General features: G+C 42.1%; 1 protein-coding gene across 1 annotated transcript; it reads right to left on the bottom strand.

The window, feature by feature from the left end:
• Window positions 1–3,179: 3,179 nt before the first annotated feature.
• Window positions 3,180–17,645, bottom strand: LOC311243827 (5-aminolevulinate synthase, erythroid-specific, mitochondrial-like). Its single transcript, XM_084333193.1, has 10 exons — window positions 17,554–17,645; window positions 15,396–15,717; window positions 14,825–14,923; window positions 14,344–14,566; window positions 12,798–12,982; window positions 12,348–12,527; window positions 10,925–11,089; window positions 9,055–9,323; window positions 6,978–7,140; window positions 3,180–3,924 (listed from the first exon to the last, which is right to left on the bottom strand). Exons 2-10 carry the CDS (start codon window positions 15,703–15,705, stop codon window positions 3,761–3,763), a joined length of 1,758 nt encoding a protein of 585 aa, XP_084189319.1. The 5' UTR covers window positions 15,706–15,717; window positions 17,554–17,645; the 3' UTR covers window positions 3,180–3,760.
• Between the last annotated feature and the right edge of the window lie 1,830 nt (window positions 17,646–19,475).

Here is a 19,475-nt window from a genome sequence, read left to right as displayed (position 1 = left end):
GTTGTTCCCACAACAACAAAAAAGACAATTTGCCTCCATGTGGAAGCAGCTCGGAAGTGCATCCAACCAACTAACACATCCAACTGTGTGTTATTGGAATGATTGAGAGAAGTTGCCTCATGTGGAAGCAGCTCGGAAGTGCATCCAACCAACTAACACATCCAACTGTGTGTTATTGGAATGATTGAGAGAAGTTGCCTCATGTGGAAGCAGCTCGGAAGTGCATCCAACGGATCCAACAAACTAACACATCCAACTGTGTGTTATTGGAATGATTGATTGAACATTTTATTACCAGATGCAGAATGGGTACAATACAGTACGGCTCAATACACACAATTGTTAAGGGTATGCAGACCTACTTTCTATAGAACTTCATTCTTAGATGCTTCTATAGAAAGTAGGGATGTGTACCGAATTCGGTTCTTTTGAGGTACCGAATCGAAACACGTCGGTACTACCGAGTATCGATTCAAGTGAGATACCTTGTCTTTTTACTTTTCATGTCAACGTTCACACGCACAATATATGCTTACCTAGGATTTGACTTGATTCAACAACAAAGCAGTTGGAGCAATGGCAAGCCGAAAATGGTCGAAATTGTAGTTATTTGAAGTTAGGATTATTTTTTTCACGACTGAGGAAGGTAAATAATTTTTTTTTAGACTAAAGTACAGAAAAAAGGTACCGTTGGTACCGGTATCGATTCACAGGTACCGGTACCGGTACCGTATCGGTTCAAATGTTAAAGGTACCCATCCCTAATAGAAAGTAGGTAAAACAAATTAAAACGTTTTCTTTGCCCTATAGGGAAAAAAAAGTTTTCTTCGCCCTATTTTTTTATTTATTCTTTTAAACCTACTTTAGAGGGCCTACACTTAACCAGTTGGAAACCAGGCGTACAGTAATAAAATTAGCAATCAACCAATCAATCAATTCAATAGACCATGCTCACTTAAAACAGCGCAGCACTCAGCTGCTTCTCTCTCAGTCTGACTCTCCCCCGCCATTGCAGACAGGAGTGTGTGTGTGTGTGTGTGTGTGTGTGTGTGTGTGTGTGTGTGTGTGTGTGTGTGTGTGTGTGCGGGGGTGGGTGGGTACGCCAGCATCGGACAGTGTGAGAGTGAGCGCTGCAGTCAAGGGGAAGGAAAAAGATTTTTTTTTATAAAATTGCAAATAATCAATCAATCAATCCGCGATTTTTCTTTTGTTCTACAATGACTCATGACCCATCAATTACATCATCCAACATTGTTTAAAGGACTAAGACATTCGCCGTGACAGAATCGCTTTATATTTAGTCGTTATATACATATACAACATATCCATTTGTTAAAGATTATTGTCCGCCATCTTGTTTTTCCCGACGGAGTGATCCGGCGGAGTGATGTGATTCGGTTGTGGGCGGGTCCTGGGACCAGGAGCGTGGATTGAGCCCTATACATACGTGTAAATGGACTGTTTCAGCCAATCAGAATCGAGAAATTTGCATGCCGTTGTATAATAAAAACTAGACTTTACTAGACTTCACTCAGGTGTATTATTGATGCTCTCATTGATACTATGTTTGTGTGTGTGTGTGTGTGTGTGTGTGTGTGTGTGTGTGTGTGTGTGTGTGTGTGTGTGTGTGTGTGTGTGTGTGTGTGTGTGTGTGATATAGAGAGAGAGAGGGGGGTGAGAGAGATGAGGAAGGGGCAAGAGAGAAAGAGAGCTGGGAGAGTGTGTGTGAGAGAGAGAGGGGGGGTGAGAGAGAGAGAGAGAGAGGGGGGCGGGGTGTGTGATTACTCAGCCCTTGTTTGGGTGAATGTAACAAGTTCCTAACGTTTTCTTTCCCCTATTATTTCATGCACACTTTATTCATTGTTTTAAATTATTATTTTCTTTTAAGTTATTTTGTGCATCACTCTGTTTTGAATTTGATGCAAATTTGCAATGCATGAGGGTCATCCTTTTGTGTTAAATGGCTGCATAAAGCAAGCATTTGTTGACTTGCATGTTGATAAGAGTATTAAAACTTGGAACTTGAAAAAGATCCGTTTAAGGTAGAAAAAAATGCGATTAATTTGCGATTAATCGCGAGTTAACTATGGACAATCATGCGATTAATCGAGTTAAATATTTTAATCGATTGACAGCACTAATATATATATATATGGAGTACACACAATGTGCAAAGAAATAATATTTCTGCTGGGCAGGTAAACGTACTTAATTTCTCCAAAGTTTAATTAACACGTTTTTAAATAGTCAAGATGCAGAAGAAATATACAGTGTACTGTATTGTGGTTTTTAAAGAGGCTCTAAAGACAAAATACTTACCTAACAGGACAACATAATCTTACCGTCTTCTTTCCAAGACACTGCCACAAATATATGATTGGTATATTATTTTAACCACGTGTGGTTTAAATCTCAGGCTGCAGCTCAGGAAGCCAGCAGTGTGTCGTCAAGTGGCCACTGGGACCAGGCCCTGACCCTGCTGACCGTGGCAGTACAGGGAATGACCAATCAGAAGCTCCAGTACCTCCGTCAGCGAGCTGCCTGCCTTGCCCAACTGGGCTTACACGAGCGGGCGATCAGCGACCTCGACCGAGTTATCCAGAACCACGGTGGTACTGACTCCGGCTGTTCGGACGACCCGCGGGTTCGGGCTGAGGACCTGTGTCGACGAGGCCGCAGCCTGGTGCTGTGCGCCAGGGAGGGGCCAGCTCTGGAGGACTTCACCCGGGCCCTGGAGCTCCACAGGGGCCAAGCCGTCCAGTGTGTGGAGGCCGGTCTGGGGAGGCACCGGCTGGCTGAGTGCTTCCTCCGCGGGGCCCTGCAGTACTACGGCGAGCAGCAGCTCAATAAGACCTGGAGACTGATCGAGAGCGGCCTGGCGGTGGACAGTGAGAACGCAGAGCTGCGCAGACTCAGGACTAGGGTCAAACGTGAAGTGGCCAGCCCCTGTAACGTCAACTAGAGTGAGGTAGATCCATCCTCTGCCTGCATGATGTCATCATAGAAGTGCCTATTCCTGAACATGTCATTGTATTGAAGGGGAACTATCCAAATGGTACAGAGTTTCTTTCAATAGAATTACATGTCTTCCAAGTTCAAATGAAATCATTAACAGTGTTATTATATCATCTATAGCATTTCAGAGAGTATTCTACAAAGGACTGAGATTCCAAACAACATTCATTTTATTCCAATTGTTTTTATTCATCCTTGTGTAATAAACCAAATTGCTTAATGAATTATGTTACATTCGAAGATTCAAGTTGGATAGTGGACTTTTTTTCCCCAAACCCTGGATGACACAGTAATGATACTCTAATTATAATGAAACAAATTATGATGGTTTTATTTTATGTCATAGCACATGAAATAAATAATATACTGTAATAATAATACAATACCATCCACAATATCACCCTGAGATGAGAGATTCTTTGAAAGTGCCTGTGTGCAGGTTTATGCCATTATTATTTAAATTTTATTTACCTAAAATAATGATTTATAATCATACACATTATGGCAAACACAAGTCACATTGGCAGCTATAAATAGAAAGAAAGATAAAAAGCGGATGAGTTGATGTACAAGCATGACGTCTAGATCATGGATGTAAAGGACATTATGTACGATCATACACTTCTGAATGTATAATGATACGAGGTAATTTCATGCAACAATAATATTACATTTCTACATCTATAGCATGTGCGTGTTCTGTTGAGAATGTATGTTTTCCTGATCTCCTGATTGGATGTTTGTGTTACGCGGACATTGTGATGTACTGGGGCTCCATGTTGCCAAAGTAGGATTTCTCCCATTCACTCATGAGGTCAAAACGCAGCGGGCGGTCGCAGAAGGAGCAGGAAACTGTGGCCGAGCTGTTCAGCATGAGACCCGCCTCCTGCCACACCTCCACAAGCTTCTCTGGAAAACAAAAACACAAAAGAATGTTTTCAAGAATTAAAGGTGCTATAGATAACATTTGTGAGTAATCATTTGTGGATGACGATGAGGCTGAATACAGGGCTCTGGTGGAGAGCTTCGTAGAGTAGTCGGACAGTAACCAGCTCCAACTCAATGTCATCAAGACAAAGGAGCTGGTGGTGGACTATCGGAGAGGCAGGAAGGGTCCCCCTTCTCCCATAATCCTCGGAGGGGAGGAGGTAGAGATGGTGGAGTCCTACAAGTTCCTTGGAGTTCACCTGCGCAAAAAACTGGACTGGTCGGACAACACTGAGGCCCTCTACAGGAAGGGACAGAGTAGGCTGTTCTTCCTGAGGAGACTCAGGTCGTTCGACGTGTGCAACCGACTGCTGCTATCTTTCTACCAGTCGGTTGTAGCCAGCGTCCTCTTTTTTGCTGTGGTGTGCTGGGGGGGGCAACATCAACTCAAGGGACTCCAGCAAGCTGAACAAGCTGGTGAAGAAGGCTAGCTCAGTTGTGGGTGGTGAGCTGGATAATCTAGAGGTGGTGGCTGATAGGAGGATGAGGAAAAAGCTAGAAGCCATCCTGGAGAACCCCTCTCACCCCCTCTCTATCTAGCCAGAATGAAGAGCACGTTTAGCCTAAGACTCACCCCCCCGACACACCACAAACCGCCTGGGCCGGTCCGTTATACCGGCAGCCATCAGGCTCTACAACAAAGGGCTTGGACGGCCGGATCTGCTGCCAGAACTATCACTGTCAGAACTCGGGACTTGAGAACTAGAGACTCACATCACCGTACTGACTATCTTCTTGTATTTTGCACCAGAGACTCATATCACTGGACTCTCATCACTAGACTATCTTGTGTTTGTACTTTTTTTTTTTATATTATATTGTATTTGTATTTATACTTTAAGTGTATCATCTATAGTGTATATAGATACTGGACTGTATAGGACTGTGAAGCTATGTACCCCCCCCCATGCTGCTTTGACACCCGAATTTCCCCAAGGGGATTAATAAAGGATCATCTTATCTTATCTTATATTAAAAATAAAAATGATTCCCCAAACAATTATTTTGATTAATGAATTTATCATTTAAAAAATGTTGGTGGGTCCAAAGTTAATGTTGTTACATGTTGTGTGCATGTATGCTCTCCCTACTTCCCTGTAATGTACCTGCATTCCTTACATGGAATGCACCTGATTGGATAAATGACATGCTGGTCCTCTAGTGCAGTGGTTCCCAAAGTCGGGGTCGCGACCCAAAGATGGTCCGCGAGCAGCCACGGGAGGGCCGCGAGATGATTTCCCAAAAAAAAATATTTTTTTTTTCAGGCCACTGAACTTAGAAGCAGGCCAGGACGCGTGAATATTTTAGGCAACCAACTTGTGTTTAGCGTTTCTCTGATTGGCCACTACGCCCATGTGACCGTGGCAGCGCGAGAGAGCTGCAGCGCGGAAATAGGCTGTCTATTGCCTCGCGCTGCAGCGCGGAAATAGGCTGTCTATTGCCATTCTCTAAGACAAACTCTAACCTTAACCAGCTCCTTAACAGTGCCTAAACTTAACCCTTCTAACCTTAACCAACTCCGAAACAATGCCTAACCTTAACCTTTACCTTAACCAACTCCGAAACAATGCCTAACCTTAACCTTAAACATAACCAACTCCGAAAGAATATTGCCATTCTCTAAGACAAACTCTAACCTTAACCAGCTCCTTAACAGCGCCTAAACTTAACCCTTCTAACCTTAACCAACTCCGAAACAATGCCTAACCTTAACCTTAACCAACTCCGAAACAATGCTTAAAGTTAACATGCCTAAACTTAACTGGCGAAAGAATGCATGTTAAAAAAAAAAAAAAAAAATTGAAGGGAATCGAACTTGTCACCAACGGACCGCAGAATCAACAGCAAGGCAGTGCTACCAATTGAGCTAGTTCTCGATGTTAAAAAAGGGGGGATTACTGCAAGTTGGGCGTGGCTAGACACAAGTTGGTTGCCTTTAATATTTAGGCGGCCAGGACAGTGTTTCTAGTTGTATTCTAAAATTCTATTCTATTGTATTCTAAAATGTGACTATAGGGTTTTATATTAACTTAATAAATAAACAAAAACGAAAAATCGACTTATTTCAACGAACATTTCAAACTAAATAACAGACTATGCACATAAAACGCTGAAAACAACCGAAGCAACAATAGTATTTTAATGAGGCTATTATTATTATCATTATTATTTTGCAACAAGTTAGCCCTCTCATAAATAGCACATATAAATGAATAACTAACTTGAACTAACTTAATAGGATTGAAGTGATATTTGGCTTAAAAAATCGGTCGCCTGGCAAAAAGAAAAGAAAAAAAAAGCCTGACGATGTGCATTGGGCCGCGGCTCTCTGACACCTTATTTTCTGGGTCCCGGCCTGAAAAGTTTGGGAACCCCTGCTCTAGTGCAACTAGTGGCTGAATGTTACCTATAGCACCTTTAATAATAACGTATATTCACAGCCTGTATATTACAAGGGTCCAATAGTAGGTCCACTTATTTTCGGCACTATGGTCGTCAATCACATTAGAATCACCATTGATTAAGTCAACAATCAATCAATTAACAATCAATTAAAATCATTACATCAAGCAAGTTGACAGCATTTTCTTAAATAAATTGATTACACGTGCAATTTCGATGATCAATTTTACAGATCGATGCGGTTGGATTTCTATATTCATACTGTGTGTATTGATCATGATGCATCAATGGTTTATTATTTATTTATTCAATAAAAAATAAAATTACCCTTTCCATAGTGGGAACTGATTTATTTTACATCTGAATAGGTCGTTGCCATTTCTACTGCATTGCAGTAGGTGGTGACAATCGGATGCCAAGATGCCAGAATGTGCTTACGAAGCAGCAGAGACAGACACGGCATGCATCATTTGTAACCCTCCACTGTCCCCCCACTTAACTTAATTGGGACACCAGTGCGACTAGAACGTCACTCTCTGAGGCAGACAGGGAGGAGTTCCTGGCCCACTCACCCACAAAGTACTCCATCATGGCGGGATGGTGGTGAGGGGAGGGAGCCAGCCGGAGCAGCTCCTCCCCCCGAGCCACCGTGGGGTAGTTGATGGCCTGGACGTAGATGTTGTGTCTCTCCAGCAGGATGTCGCTCACCTTGCTATTGAGCTCAGCGTCGCCCACCTGGGGAAATAATGATGAATTAAAGGTGCTATAGATTACATTTTTATGTAGAGTAATAATTCAAAAATATATATATACAATACATCCACAGAGCTTTTAGAAAGGTGCAGAATAAAAGTATTATTGATGAATGAAACAATATTTACATGTTGTGTGGATGTATCCCCTCCCTACTTCCTATTTCCCCACATGGAATGCACCTGATTGGATAAATGACATGCTGGTGCTCTAGTGTGGCATCTAGTTGCTGAACGTTATCTATAGCACCTTTAAATAAATTCTGTTGCTGGTTTTATGTGTCATTTACAAAATCATATTGCACAGTGGTTCATAATGCCTTTAATCTCGGAGAGGTCAAAATTGTCTGAGGACATTTACATAAGTATATGGATTATGATTAACTTGGATTTATCCCCCCTCGTATATATCAGGGATGGAAATGGTAATGAGATCAATTTCATTCTAAATTAATTCTCTTTGACCTTCTGACCTTACTGCTGAGATTACAGTTCAGTTCAATAGACCATAGCCTTGCCCTTTATAATGATGAATTAGCTCCCTTTAGATTATATTGTTCTGGCCCATAGACACAAGCAGCAGTATGTAAGGAGGTTGCTAAGATAGTACACAAGATGAGACAATAGAACTGGCACTACAACTAACCAATATTTATTGTCATATTTCTGTGTTGTCTTGTGTGATATTCCATACCTAAGCAAGCAGATATTGTTACTGAAATAAATCTAGAGTATTGTAATGATCCTTTATTTTCTCCTCCTCAATATCGCCCGGCCCCAAGGAAACATAAAAGAAGGAAGGGTCATCACGTCATAATACCAGCGTTCTATGCTCTGCTTGGTGCCAGACTTTGGACCAGTTCTATTGAAGCCCAGGCACGTGCACACATAGAGGCTAAGGGGTGCCTGAGCACCTGCCTTTTTTAGCCTCATCAAAAAAGTGCCCTTTTTGAAAAAAGAATTTAATGATTTTTTTCTTTTCTTTTTTTCTTTTTTTTTTATCGTTAAGCTATAGACTGCCCTTCCAACTGAAAAATGTCAGGATAGAATCAAAATATTAGGTAAAGAGAGAGAGATGCCCCATATTCCATTGCAGTTTGCACGGCCTCCTCAGCGTGCCTCTCTGCGGACCTATATATTTTATGCATAGCGTGGGTGGTGATGATGATGATGATAGAAACCGCTGTTGAATGCTGGTATTTCACTCATTGAGGGACACGAAGAAGTCAAGTCCGATGGGATTTGGGAATCTCAAATACAAATCGGGATTGGAATAAAAAATGCATTTATATTAAACAATACAGAATATACAGCACTTCTTGGGGTCTGTAGGGTAAGCACTTATTCCCTCCCCCCTGAACATTTATGGAGATGTATGAGCCTTTTAAGTCAGTGATAAAAGTGTCTTTCAAGGATAAGTGAGCTCCTGCACTGATTATTATAGTTCAATATTCAATATTTTATCACCATAACCCCCCAAAAAGCATAAAAAGGGGGCCCCCGCCCGAAAAGGGCCCTTAAAAATCGCGCTTGCGCGCGCTCGGTTAATATATACACACAACTGTGGTGCCCTTTTCAGCCTTTGAGCACCTGCCCCTCTAAAGTCCTGTGCACGTCCCTGTTGAAGCCTATATTAAAATGCAAAATCTACTAGCTACCGTATCTGAGGAAATATACATCAACCAATACATCAAACGTTAGCTAGTTAACAATACAACACATTGCAGATGATTCTGACATCCAAGGTAAATAACCTGTTAAATAAACGAGGAGTTAGCTGGTCCCAATGTTGGGCGAACTGAAGGTTTCCACACTTGGCACCAATGTGCGTTTACCCTTCCTACTTTTATAGTTCCCTTGCCCGGCCCTAGGCAGTGGTACCAGTTTGATCTCGTACCCGTATGGGGATGATGTGACTCGGGCAGTTGACCACAGGGAGGCCCTTGTCCAGGAGCAGCTGTCTCATGTGCTTGACGTTCCTCTGGTGAGCCCTGCGCATCGCCTGTCCCTCAGGGCTCCTCAGGACCCTGACAGACTCCAGAGCCCCGGCCAGCACCATGGGGGGCAGCGAGGTGGTGAAGATGAAGCCGGCCGCGAAGGAGCGCACCGTGTCCACCAGGGCGGCACTGCTGGCGACGTAACCTCCCACACAGCCAAAGGCTTTACCTGGAGTGACGACGACACAAGGTCATGTTAGGCTAGACCCTAGCCACTAGGGTAACGTGTGAATACACAGGTTTTGATTCATATCAATGAAAGTTATTGGAAAAACGTTGTTAAAGATAAAGAAGATTTCATGATTTGTTATTTTATACCTACCAGCCTAGTCTATAGTGCAAGGAATCTGCACCACATTCTCAGTGACAAGTCAGCTTACTACAAGTTTCAAGCCATGCACTATGCAGCCTGATTGGCGGGCGGTTTAGTACACTGTGTACTTCTCAACAAGGAACACAGTGGTGGTGTTAGTTTGCTTGGCAGAGTCTGGCCACCCTGAGACTTTGGAATTAATATGATTACAGGGCCTGGGACAGATACCGGGTTTTCTTTCTCAGAGCATTTGATTTATTGGTGGCTTTTGGGATGTAAAGAGAATTTCACCAAATATGACAAACGGTTCTAAAGAGAATGTGCCTTTAATTCTCGACGTGTACTGTACTTTACAGTGACTTCTACCTAAAGCCTCACAGCCTAATTGAAACCATACACAGTGGACTCCCTGGCAGGGCTGTTATCTCTCCAGCCAGAATAGGAGTAGAGTGAGCTCACAGCTGAAGACTCCTACGTCTCCTCTGATAAGAGGTAGCTCTTCTTCATGTGAGCTGGGGAGAGTTGTTGCTGGTGATACAGTATGACAGCGTCAGCTGTACAGACCAGCTGTACAGACCAGCTGAGAGGAGAGTCCGCTTGGCAGGACCTAATCTAAACTAATAACTGTTTGAGGGTGTTTACCAAATCCCCTTCGATTTGAAAGGTCCCATCATTTACTTTTCAACTAATTTACCTTTACTTTCAAATATTTTCAACACTTTTATACGATTTCCTCTATGGAACATGTTTGTTTATTTCTTTATTTTTTTAATTTGTGTAGACTTATACATAGATTAAATTAAAGTTAAACTACTGGTAAATACTTCTTCTAAATAGGTTATTTACTTTTCCAGTACCTCTTTCGTCCCTTGTATTGCACCGTATGTTGTGGGTGTAGGTAGCACACACCACATTTGTAAACGTATTATTCCCTTACCTTATTTATCTATTTTTTTTTCCGGAGAATAGATTTGGTGGGCATTGTTCCTTACTCCAAAAAGAGCAGTTAATTGACTAATTAAAGCTAATTGATTGATTGTGTCCTGGGTATGACATCACAAAGGGGCTCCTTCTGAACAGCTACAGGTAGTTTAATCTGAAGGCTTTTTCAGGTAACAACCCTGACCAAACAGCAAGGCGGAACCTATGTAATTTCCCCCCCAGCACCTAATAAAAAAATCTAGACTGCCAAATCCACACACAAATTAGACAAAACCCAATCTGTTTACTGGACGGGAGGAAACTGAGGTGTTTCTAGCGTGTGACTGGTGTGAATAAATTAATAACATTAATTCTCCTTCAGAATTTAAGATATTCATTCTTATCAATAGTGAGAAAATGGATTTGGAACATGACGTGGGCATTGACGTTTTCAGTAACGGGAAACATTTCCAAGCCATTAAAGAGATGAAAAGCACTTTAGCGAGTGAGTGTTACAGCGCCACTAGAGTGCTCACCCAAGGTCCCAGAGACGATGTCGATCTTGTGCATGACGTTGTCCCTCTCGCCCACGCCGGCTCCGTGCGCTCCATACAGGCCCACGGCGTGCACCTCGTCCACGAAGGTCAGACCTCCGTATTTGTGAGCTACGTCGCACAGCTCCTCCAGTGGACATATGGCACCTGAAGGACACAGGAGACAAGGTCAGAACATGTAAATGTAAGTACTAATTAACCACAGAGAAAATGTAAATAAAGTACTAATTCATCACATAAAGTACTAATTCATTCTGGTCTATGTTACATTGAACTGACATCTATAGTTGTTTGTACTGTACTGTTTCTGTCATGTATTTGTTCTAGGTGGTGTTTTCTGTACTGTACTGTTCCATGTGTCTTTTATGTTTTATGTGGTGTATTGTCGCAGCTACCACCTGCACCGTGCTTGAATTCCACCGGCCTGGCCATGTGGCAATAAAAGGAACTTGAACTTGAACTTGAACAGAGAAAACGTAAATAAAGTACTAATTAATCACAGAGAAAACGTAAATAAAGTACTAATCGACCACAAAGAAATCTTAAATAAAGTACTACTTAAAAGCTTACATATGGCTATAACATAATGTACAATCTGTACCTTTTTTCCTGTGGTCGATTAGAACTTTATTTACATATTTTAAGTGACATACAGTCTTATGAACATGAATAACTTTCTCATAAAGTTGGACACCAGACAAGCAAGACTAATGAACTCTTAGTGACAGTCACATTTTAGAAAGCAGAATTATTTTGACCAACACTGGACAAATCATTTGAGCTTTACTTTAAAGGAAAGTGAGCCAGCTACTTTAACCATTTACCACAAAGACTTGACCCATAAACCATCTCCCTCTACCATCCAAACCAAACTTCCATTTCACCACTGTTTAAGTGGACATATAATGTATAATTTCAACAGTTTTATATGACTTCCCTCAATCTGTGGAACATGTTATTTGTTTTTTTTGCAAAGAAACTAGACTATATCTAATTTACATTTTAAAATATATATTCATTTTCCAGCATCCTTGTATTTAAACACAGTGTTTCTTGTAGGTGTAACACGCCAAATGTCTAATTAATTATTTCCTTTTTACGATAGGATAAGATAAAAATATTCCTTTATTGATCCCCTTGAGGGAAATGCAGGTGTATTAGCAGCACGGGGAGGGGAGGTACAGGTATGGGCAGGGTAATAGGTAGACAATAAATATAGGCAATAAAGAAATTTGTACATGAATAAAGGTAAACAATAGACAAAAAGGTGCAGATGAGGGTCTGTATACCCTATCGGTCATAATATGAGCAAACCTAATTGACTAATTAATGTTAATTTATTGCTCCATACAGAGACTAGGCAAAACCAGTTTTTCCATAATATGTCTCCTTCAGAAGTGCTCACCGTCCATGGAGTGCACGGTCTCGAACGCCACAATTTTGGGCGTCTTGGGGTCAGAGCGCTGCAGCAGCTCCTCCAGGTGTGCGCTGTCGTTGTGGCGAAAGATGAATCGCTTGGCCCCGCTGTTCCTAATGCCCTGAATCATGGAAGCGTGGTTCCCCGCGTCAGAGTAAATCTCACACCCTGTGGGTTGCAGCAAACACGTCATGAGGCCAACGGAGAGCACGTCAACCTTCCCACAATGTCAACACAAGGAGAGCGCTTGTAAATACTGCACAGCGCACCCAGTATTCATAGGAAATACAACCACCATGCTTCATCAAATCATGGACTGGACGTTATTGACGTTATACTGAGTAATGACTGCTGTTTCGCAAAAAGAGAAGATACAGCACCTATGAAATCGGACCTCTGGCTTGACCTGTGGCCCTGAGGTCAAAGGTCAATATTTACCTGGCAGCATCTTGGCTAGGGTGAAGAGGGTGGAGTCGTTGGCCACGAAGCAAGAGGAGAAGACCAGGGCTGCGTCCTTGTGGTGCAGTTGGGCCAGCTCCTGCTCCAGTGTCACGTGGAAGTTACTGGTGCCCGAGATGTTCCTGGTGCCACCGGCCCCCGCACCGTGCCTGTCCAGGGCCTCTCTGAGAGAGGGCACACAGAGTACAAGTCACTAAGGGCCCTGTCCTCGATTCTGGTGCCACCGGCCCCCGCGCCGTGCCTGAGAGGGCACACAGAGTACAAGTCACTAAGGGCCCTGTCCTCGATTCTGGTGCCACCGGCCCCCGCGCCGTGCCTGAGAGGGCACACAGAGTACAAGTCACTAAGGGCCCTGTCCTCAATTCTGGTGCCACCGGCCCCCATGCCGTGTGTGAGAGGGCACACAGAGTACAAGTCATTAACCCTTTCACTGCCACACTACAGAAGGTTAACCCTTTACTATCACACTACCGATGGTCGCCGGTACTAACCTGCTGTTGTGTGGCAGTGAAAGGGTTAACCTTCTGTGTATTGTCACAGTGAAAGGGTTAACCTTCTGTAGTGTGGCAGTGAACGGGTTAAGGGCCCTGTCCTCAATTCCAAATGTAAACAAAAGGGTAGCCCCACCACTGAAAACCAGAATGTGTTATTGGATGTTTTTCTTTTATTGTTTTTTTTTATTCTCAAATGTCATAACTGAGCTTTTGATAGAAAGATTTTGATCATATGCTAAATATTACCGCATTTTATAGCTGTTAAAGTTTTGTTTACATTTGAGAGTACTGTATTTTGAGTTTGGATGGGTTAAGAAAGTTCTAGAAATCCCATTTCCCTTTGACAAGTCAACTCTCCAAGAAAATGATGTTCAAATACATTTACATTTAATTAGTCAACTAAATTCTGGCTCAGACCTTTAAAGGAGACCTGAAACAAGCCTTTTAATTGTACTTTTTTGTGTGCATATGTTCATTTAAAACGTGTTTATCTTGAACTGACAGCTTTTTAGACCATTTACCAATCCCACGTCAAAATGTTTAGTTGAACTAGCGAGCTACTGCAAAATGTAGTTAAACACTGGTTTAATTGACTGAAACAAGTGTCTTCCATTTTGGCCAGAGAAATGCAACTCATAAGATGACAACAGAGTGAGTTTTGCATACACCTAAAACCTACTATGGTAAATGGACTGCATTTATAGAGCGCTTTTTTCCAAAGCGCTTTACAACTATGCCTCACATTCACCCATTCACTCACATTCACACATTGACGGCAGAGGCAACCATGCAAGGTGCAAACCTGCTCATCTGGAGTATTTAGGGGTTAAGTGTCTCGCTCAAGGACACTTCGACACACTGCCAAGAGGAGTGGGAATTGAACCTGGAACCTTCTCATTACCAGACGACTGCTCTACCTTCTGAGCCACTGTATCATACCACAGCTACATAACGACCATAACACCTACAACAATAAATTCAACCACAAAAGAGAGCAATGTTTCAGGTCTATTCTTGCCGTCCCCTCTCACCTGATCCCCTCGAGGACCTGCGGGTGGCGGCTCATCCCCAGGTAGTCGTTGCTGCACCAGACAGACACCTGAGAGGACACCCTCCCGGCGATGGAGTAATCCTCTGCGAATGGGAAGACCTCGGCACTCCGGTTTACCGTCTTGAAGACGCGGTAGGTGTGGTCCTTTTTCTTCTCCGCAATCCTCTCATCGAAGAAGCTGTCGTAGTCATAACTGGGGCTTACTGTTAAGAGTTAGCAGTAAGATGACAATATTGAACTCCCTTTGATATGTTCTTTCAATTAATTATGTAGTTGATTAGTCAAACATGCCATGGTTTACCATGATGAACTACACAGTATTTATCACTTACAGTGTAAACATTTGATGGTCGCAGTTTGTTGTAATCTCAGCACCATTGAAAATTTGCCACAGATCAGACCAAGACAAAATCTTTCTACAAAGTCAAATACAAAGCGGGGCTGTTTTGAATGAAACTGACCCATGTTGTCCTTGAGAAGGTGGGACACAGTGCTGGGTTGACCAGACGTAGATGTCAGGATGGAGCCTTTGAGACCCTTCAGCAGAGCGCTCATGAACCCTGGAACAGAAATAGAGAAGGCCTGTGACTCTATGAAACTGCTGTACCATGGATCTTGTTTATCCTGGATCTTTAGCTTGAGGTGTAATAACTAGTGACAGTTCTTTCTGGTATCAGATCTTTGAGGTATCCGAACTGAACCTCTTTTTATGTCTATCAATGCCATTTGTATATCTTAGATGGTTGTGTAATAACCAGTCCTGAGTCAAATAGTATTTGCATTGGCCTATTAATTCTCAATGTTTGTAGAACCAGATGGGCGGGAGACTGCCAAAGGGTTTAGACCTGCAGGCAGATTATTCCAACGTCAGTTTGGGAGCCTATTCGTTTTGATATTTGAATAGTCCCTGTGTGGTAATCCCCACATGTCTTCCACTCTAAACAGGTCAAAACTAATTGTAGGGTTGATTTATCTATGATGATTCTATGTATGTCCAGACTCCAGACACTTTCTTCTTGTATGTAGGCGCACCTGTCTCGGTCGCAGTTGGGACGTCCTCCTGTACCTCGGAGCTCGCTGGCACCACCCCGATCTGGGAGGAGACGAAGGGACATCCCTTTGACACAGACACGGCCACCTGGGTGGCCGACTGGGCAAATGCCCTCTTTTGGTCCACCACCATGGGCATCTTAGTCTCGAGCGAGGGCGTGGCAGTGACCGTGATCTGGCGAGCAATGATTGGGCATCGGTCGGCCAGAGAAAGCAAGGCGACCCCTGTCCTCCTCAAAGCCGGTTTAGGGGCAGACTTCAGGAAGGGGCAATGGTGTAGAAAGGCAGCCATGGCACTGTTAATCTGAGTCCAAAAGAAAAGAAAATTTATTAATTTGATACAACTTCAAAGGTGGATGTTTATAGACCTTTTCTAACTTGACAACGTAAACATTCTAAATAGGCCCCTTTGTATTTCTTCATTACATTTCTGTTCATACAGTTGCTGACATCAAATAAACAGGGTCCAAAGTTGTTCCCCGAGCAACAGTAGCAACAGAATACTTCTGAAAATGTCTATATGGTCTTTTTTTGTGGAAGTGCACTAGTTTTTTTTGGTGATGTGCAAATATAGAAAATATAACTGCCATTATTACACAGCTGGCATTATGCAACCAGCACTTTCCAGAAACATCCCTATAGCTAGTGGCCCATCCACACACTGGACTGCCAGCGCTGAAATTGAATGGGAAGGGGGCATCACTGCATTTTAGAATTGACTTTTACAGGGTGGACAAATGCATTCCCTTTATCCTACAAAGTTACAAATGTTTGGAGGCGGTATTAATGTGGAACAGCGCAGCCCATTCAAAGCGTGGTGCCGCCTCCTGGGCGCGGCAGGTTGCCGCTTCTTATCTCTGCTTTGCAGGAGCGCTGTCCTCTCGCCGCAGGTGCTGAAGTGTGATTGGCACAGTGGCTGACGTCATTACGCTGAGGCCTATGCGATACAATTAGTAGTATATCAAATTATCAGCTATAGAAGACACATTGGTGACATTGGGTGTTATTTAGTTATTTTGATTATTGACAACCCATATTCTACTATTTCTCTCATAGTATTTCTCTGCTCATAATTTCATTACATTACATTTTTTCTTTTGGAAGTTTAATATAGTTGGCTAATGTTGACTTTAATTAAAACAAAACAAATTGGCCTAAATTCATCCAAATGTTAATATGTTTACCTGATGAGCATGTGTGTGTATAGTTTACAAACATAGGCTACGTGACGTGACGTCTATCGTGCATATCATCCTTAACAATGGCATGCGGTCAGGAGATAAGGCAATTCTCAGGATCTGTGGTTTATTCTTGCGGTCGGATGGGGCCACCGTCTTCAGGTTAACCAAGATGTCAGTGGGTTTTAACCTCATAATCAGGTCAAAGCGCTGAATATTTTGGTAAACAATTGGAAAAGTTTAATTCCAAAATGAGATCGACGAACGACACCTATATGTTGTAACAGCCTGGCAGACAGTGTTACTCTTTTTGTACACATAAACAACAGTACTGTATATTTGTAGATCTGGTATGTCATAAATGTCTAGATGCAACAGATGTCTACCTGTATGTCTGACATATATGCTATGATGAATTGAAAATGGGGGACCCTGATGTAAACAGTACGAAAGTCTTTCTCTGGTCTGCATCCCTTTAACAATTGTGTGTATTGAGCTGTACTGTATTGTACCCATTCTGCAATCTGTTAATAAAATGTTCAATCAATCAATCAATCAAGTGGTAGCGTATAGCTATCCAGTAAATTACCATAAGCCAAAATACTAGGGGATATTATAGCACTGCACAATAGCCCAGGGAGCTTAGAAACAAGCGTTTCGGACAGTCTTCTTCAGTTCAGTGTGTCCAACATGAGATGTTCTTTAGCTTTATGGTCTAGCCTTTAATAATTAGCATTTATTTTAAATTTATTTTTAATTGACATCCGGTAACACGCCCCCCCCCCCCCCCGTCCCAGTGGTGTTATTACATTATTTTTTGTCTTGTTTTAACAAGTGCTGTCGATTCAAGAGGAATGCTATTATACACTTTACAAACAAATACATGATAAAACATAATATTTGGAAAACGTTATAGAAGGCTAAAAGTGAATAAATGAAATAAATTAGTTTGGTTCTCTCACCTGTTGACCTGCACTGAGGACGAACTTCTGAACAGCAGTTAGAAGTTAGGCGGAGTGGCACGAACACAAAACACTCACAAGTTATTGTTGTGACGTCGACGATTGCGTAATGCAATCTTAAAAACTCCTATCCGCTAGCAGCTGTCATAACCCAGTTTTGGGGGCCAGGCACGGGCGTAGTAGCCGAGATGCAGATGGGCGGATTGATTCCAAACTATCGATAGGCTACTTCCGATTTTAACATTTTGTTTTAAGACTCGTCATCAATCGATACCAAAACGATCCATTCATTTTATTTTAGAGACGAACATAATGGACTGTTCTTCTGCAAACTCCGTTCTGGCGTCATTACACAACCAAAAAGAAGAACTGCATTAGGACTTAAAAAAGTTCATTTTGATTTTGTCATTGTCATTTTTCCCCCTCAAATCTTGCAATATCTTTGTTACTGGCAGAGAGAAAGGGAACGAGAACATATATGAGTAGTCTTTATCATGGCATTGAGGGAGGAGTATATTATTATTATTATTATTACGGTGTTGTAATTAATGTGAAAATACCTCTCCTTTAGAAACACAATTTGTTTCAAGTGTTTGGCCCTGGTAGGGGATTCATTATCATATAAATCCAAAATTGGTGGTGACACCCATCACTTATATTTCATATTTTTTGAACTTGTAAAAAAAAATCAGCAGTATCACCTCCATGTGTCTACAATTAAATTAGTTCCTCCAAGGTGTGCAGGCTCCTCGTTCACTTCAATTTATAATATAATAAACATCATACCTCTGAAGTATAAACAGGGTCCTACTAGATTGGAGTTTAATTTATACCTCATATATTTAGTAAAATAAAGTTTAGATTTGTATGTTTGTGCTGGCTAAACGTTATTGGAAGTCCTTGAATTGTATTTATTAATGTCAATACACCATCATACCCATGTCCACCCTGTTAAGTGGATTCAACCAAAGGCTGGACACTGAGAGGGTGGAGATTTTGAGCTATATGTAAACCTACTTGTGACTGAGACTGAGCTATAGTATACTGGCACATAATATATGGGCCGCTGAGCTAGAATACTAGCACATATGGCACATACACGAATACTGGCACATACACTCTGATAGAATACTGGCACATACACTGAGCTAGAATACTGGCACATACACTGAGATAGAATACTGGCACATACACTCTGATAGAATACTGGCACATACACTGAGCTAGAATACGGGCACATACACTGAGAAGGCACATACACTGAGATAGAATAGTGGCACATACACTGAGATAGAATACTGGCACATACACTCTGATAGAATACTGGCACATACACTGAGCTAGAATACGGGCACATACACTGAGAATACTGGCACATACACTGAGATAGAATAGTGGCACATACACTGAGAATACTGGCACATACACTGAGATAGAATACTGGCACTGACACACACGCTGAGCTAGAATACTGGCACAATGGCACATACACTGGCACACGCGCACACACACACACACACACACACACACACACACACACACACACACACACACACACACACACACACACACACACACACACACACACACACTGAGCTACCATACTGGCACACTGAGCTATACTGGCACACATGCACTTCATTCGAAATGTATCTTATTTTTTTTTAATCAAAAACCTTTTGGAAATATTGTTAATTTCCCAATATAGTTTAGCCTAACATAGTGGTTGTGTTATGCTTGACCCCATCCAGCTGACATCACAACATCATAAAAAGTAGATGCATGGTTCATATTAAAATATTATGGAATATTTTCTTTGCAAATAACAATTGTGATTTAAACAAATTCCTTAGAGCCTGAGGTGTGGCCAGCAATAGCAACCCCTCCCATATCCACAGACCACAGTACACTCAACTCCAACC

The sequence above is a fragment of the Notolepis coatsorum genome (assembly GCF_963971535.1).
Source record: "Notolepis coatsorum genome assembly, chromosome: 17".
Lineage (NCBI taxonomy): Eukaryota > Metazoa > Chordata > Actinopteri > Aulopiformes > Paralepididae > Notolepis > Notolepis coatsorum.
The sequence above is the reverse complement of the archived record's forward strand: the minus strand, read 5'-3'. Positions and strand labels throughout refer to the sequence as shown.

Coding starts and splice junctions, on each gene's coding strand:
- LOC311243827 (XM_084333193.1), bottom strand. CDS start 15,705: ATGGCTGCCTTTCTACACCATTGCCCCTTCCTGAAGTCTGCCCCTAAA. Junction 12,983..14,343: donor CAGGTCCTCGAGGGGATCAG/GTGAGAGGGGAC, acceptor GCCCTCTCTCAG/AGAGGCCCTGGACAGGCACG. Junction 11,090..12,347: donor GACCGTGCACTCCATGGACG/GTGAGCACTTCT, acceptor TGTGTCCTTCAG/GTGCCATATGTCCACTGGAG.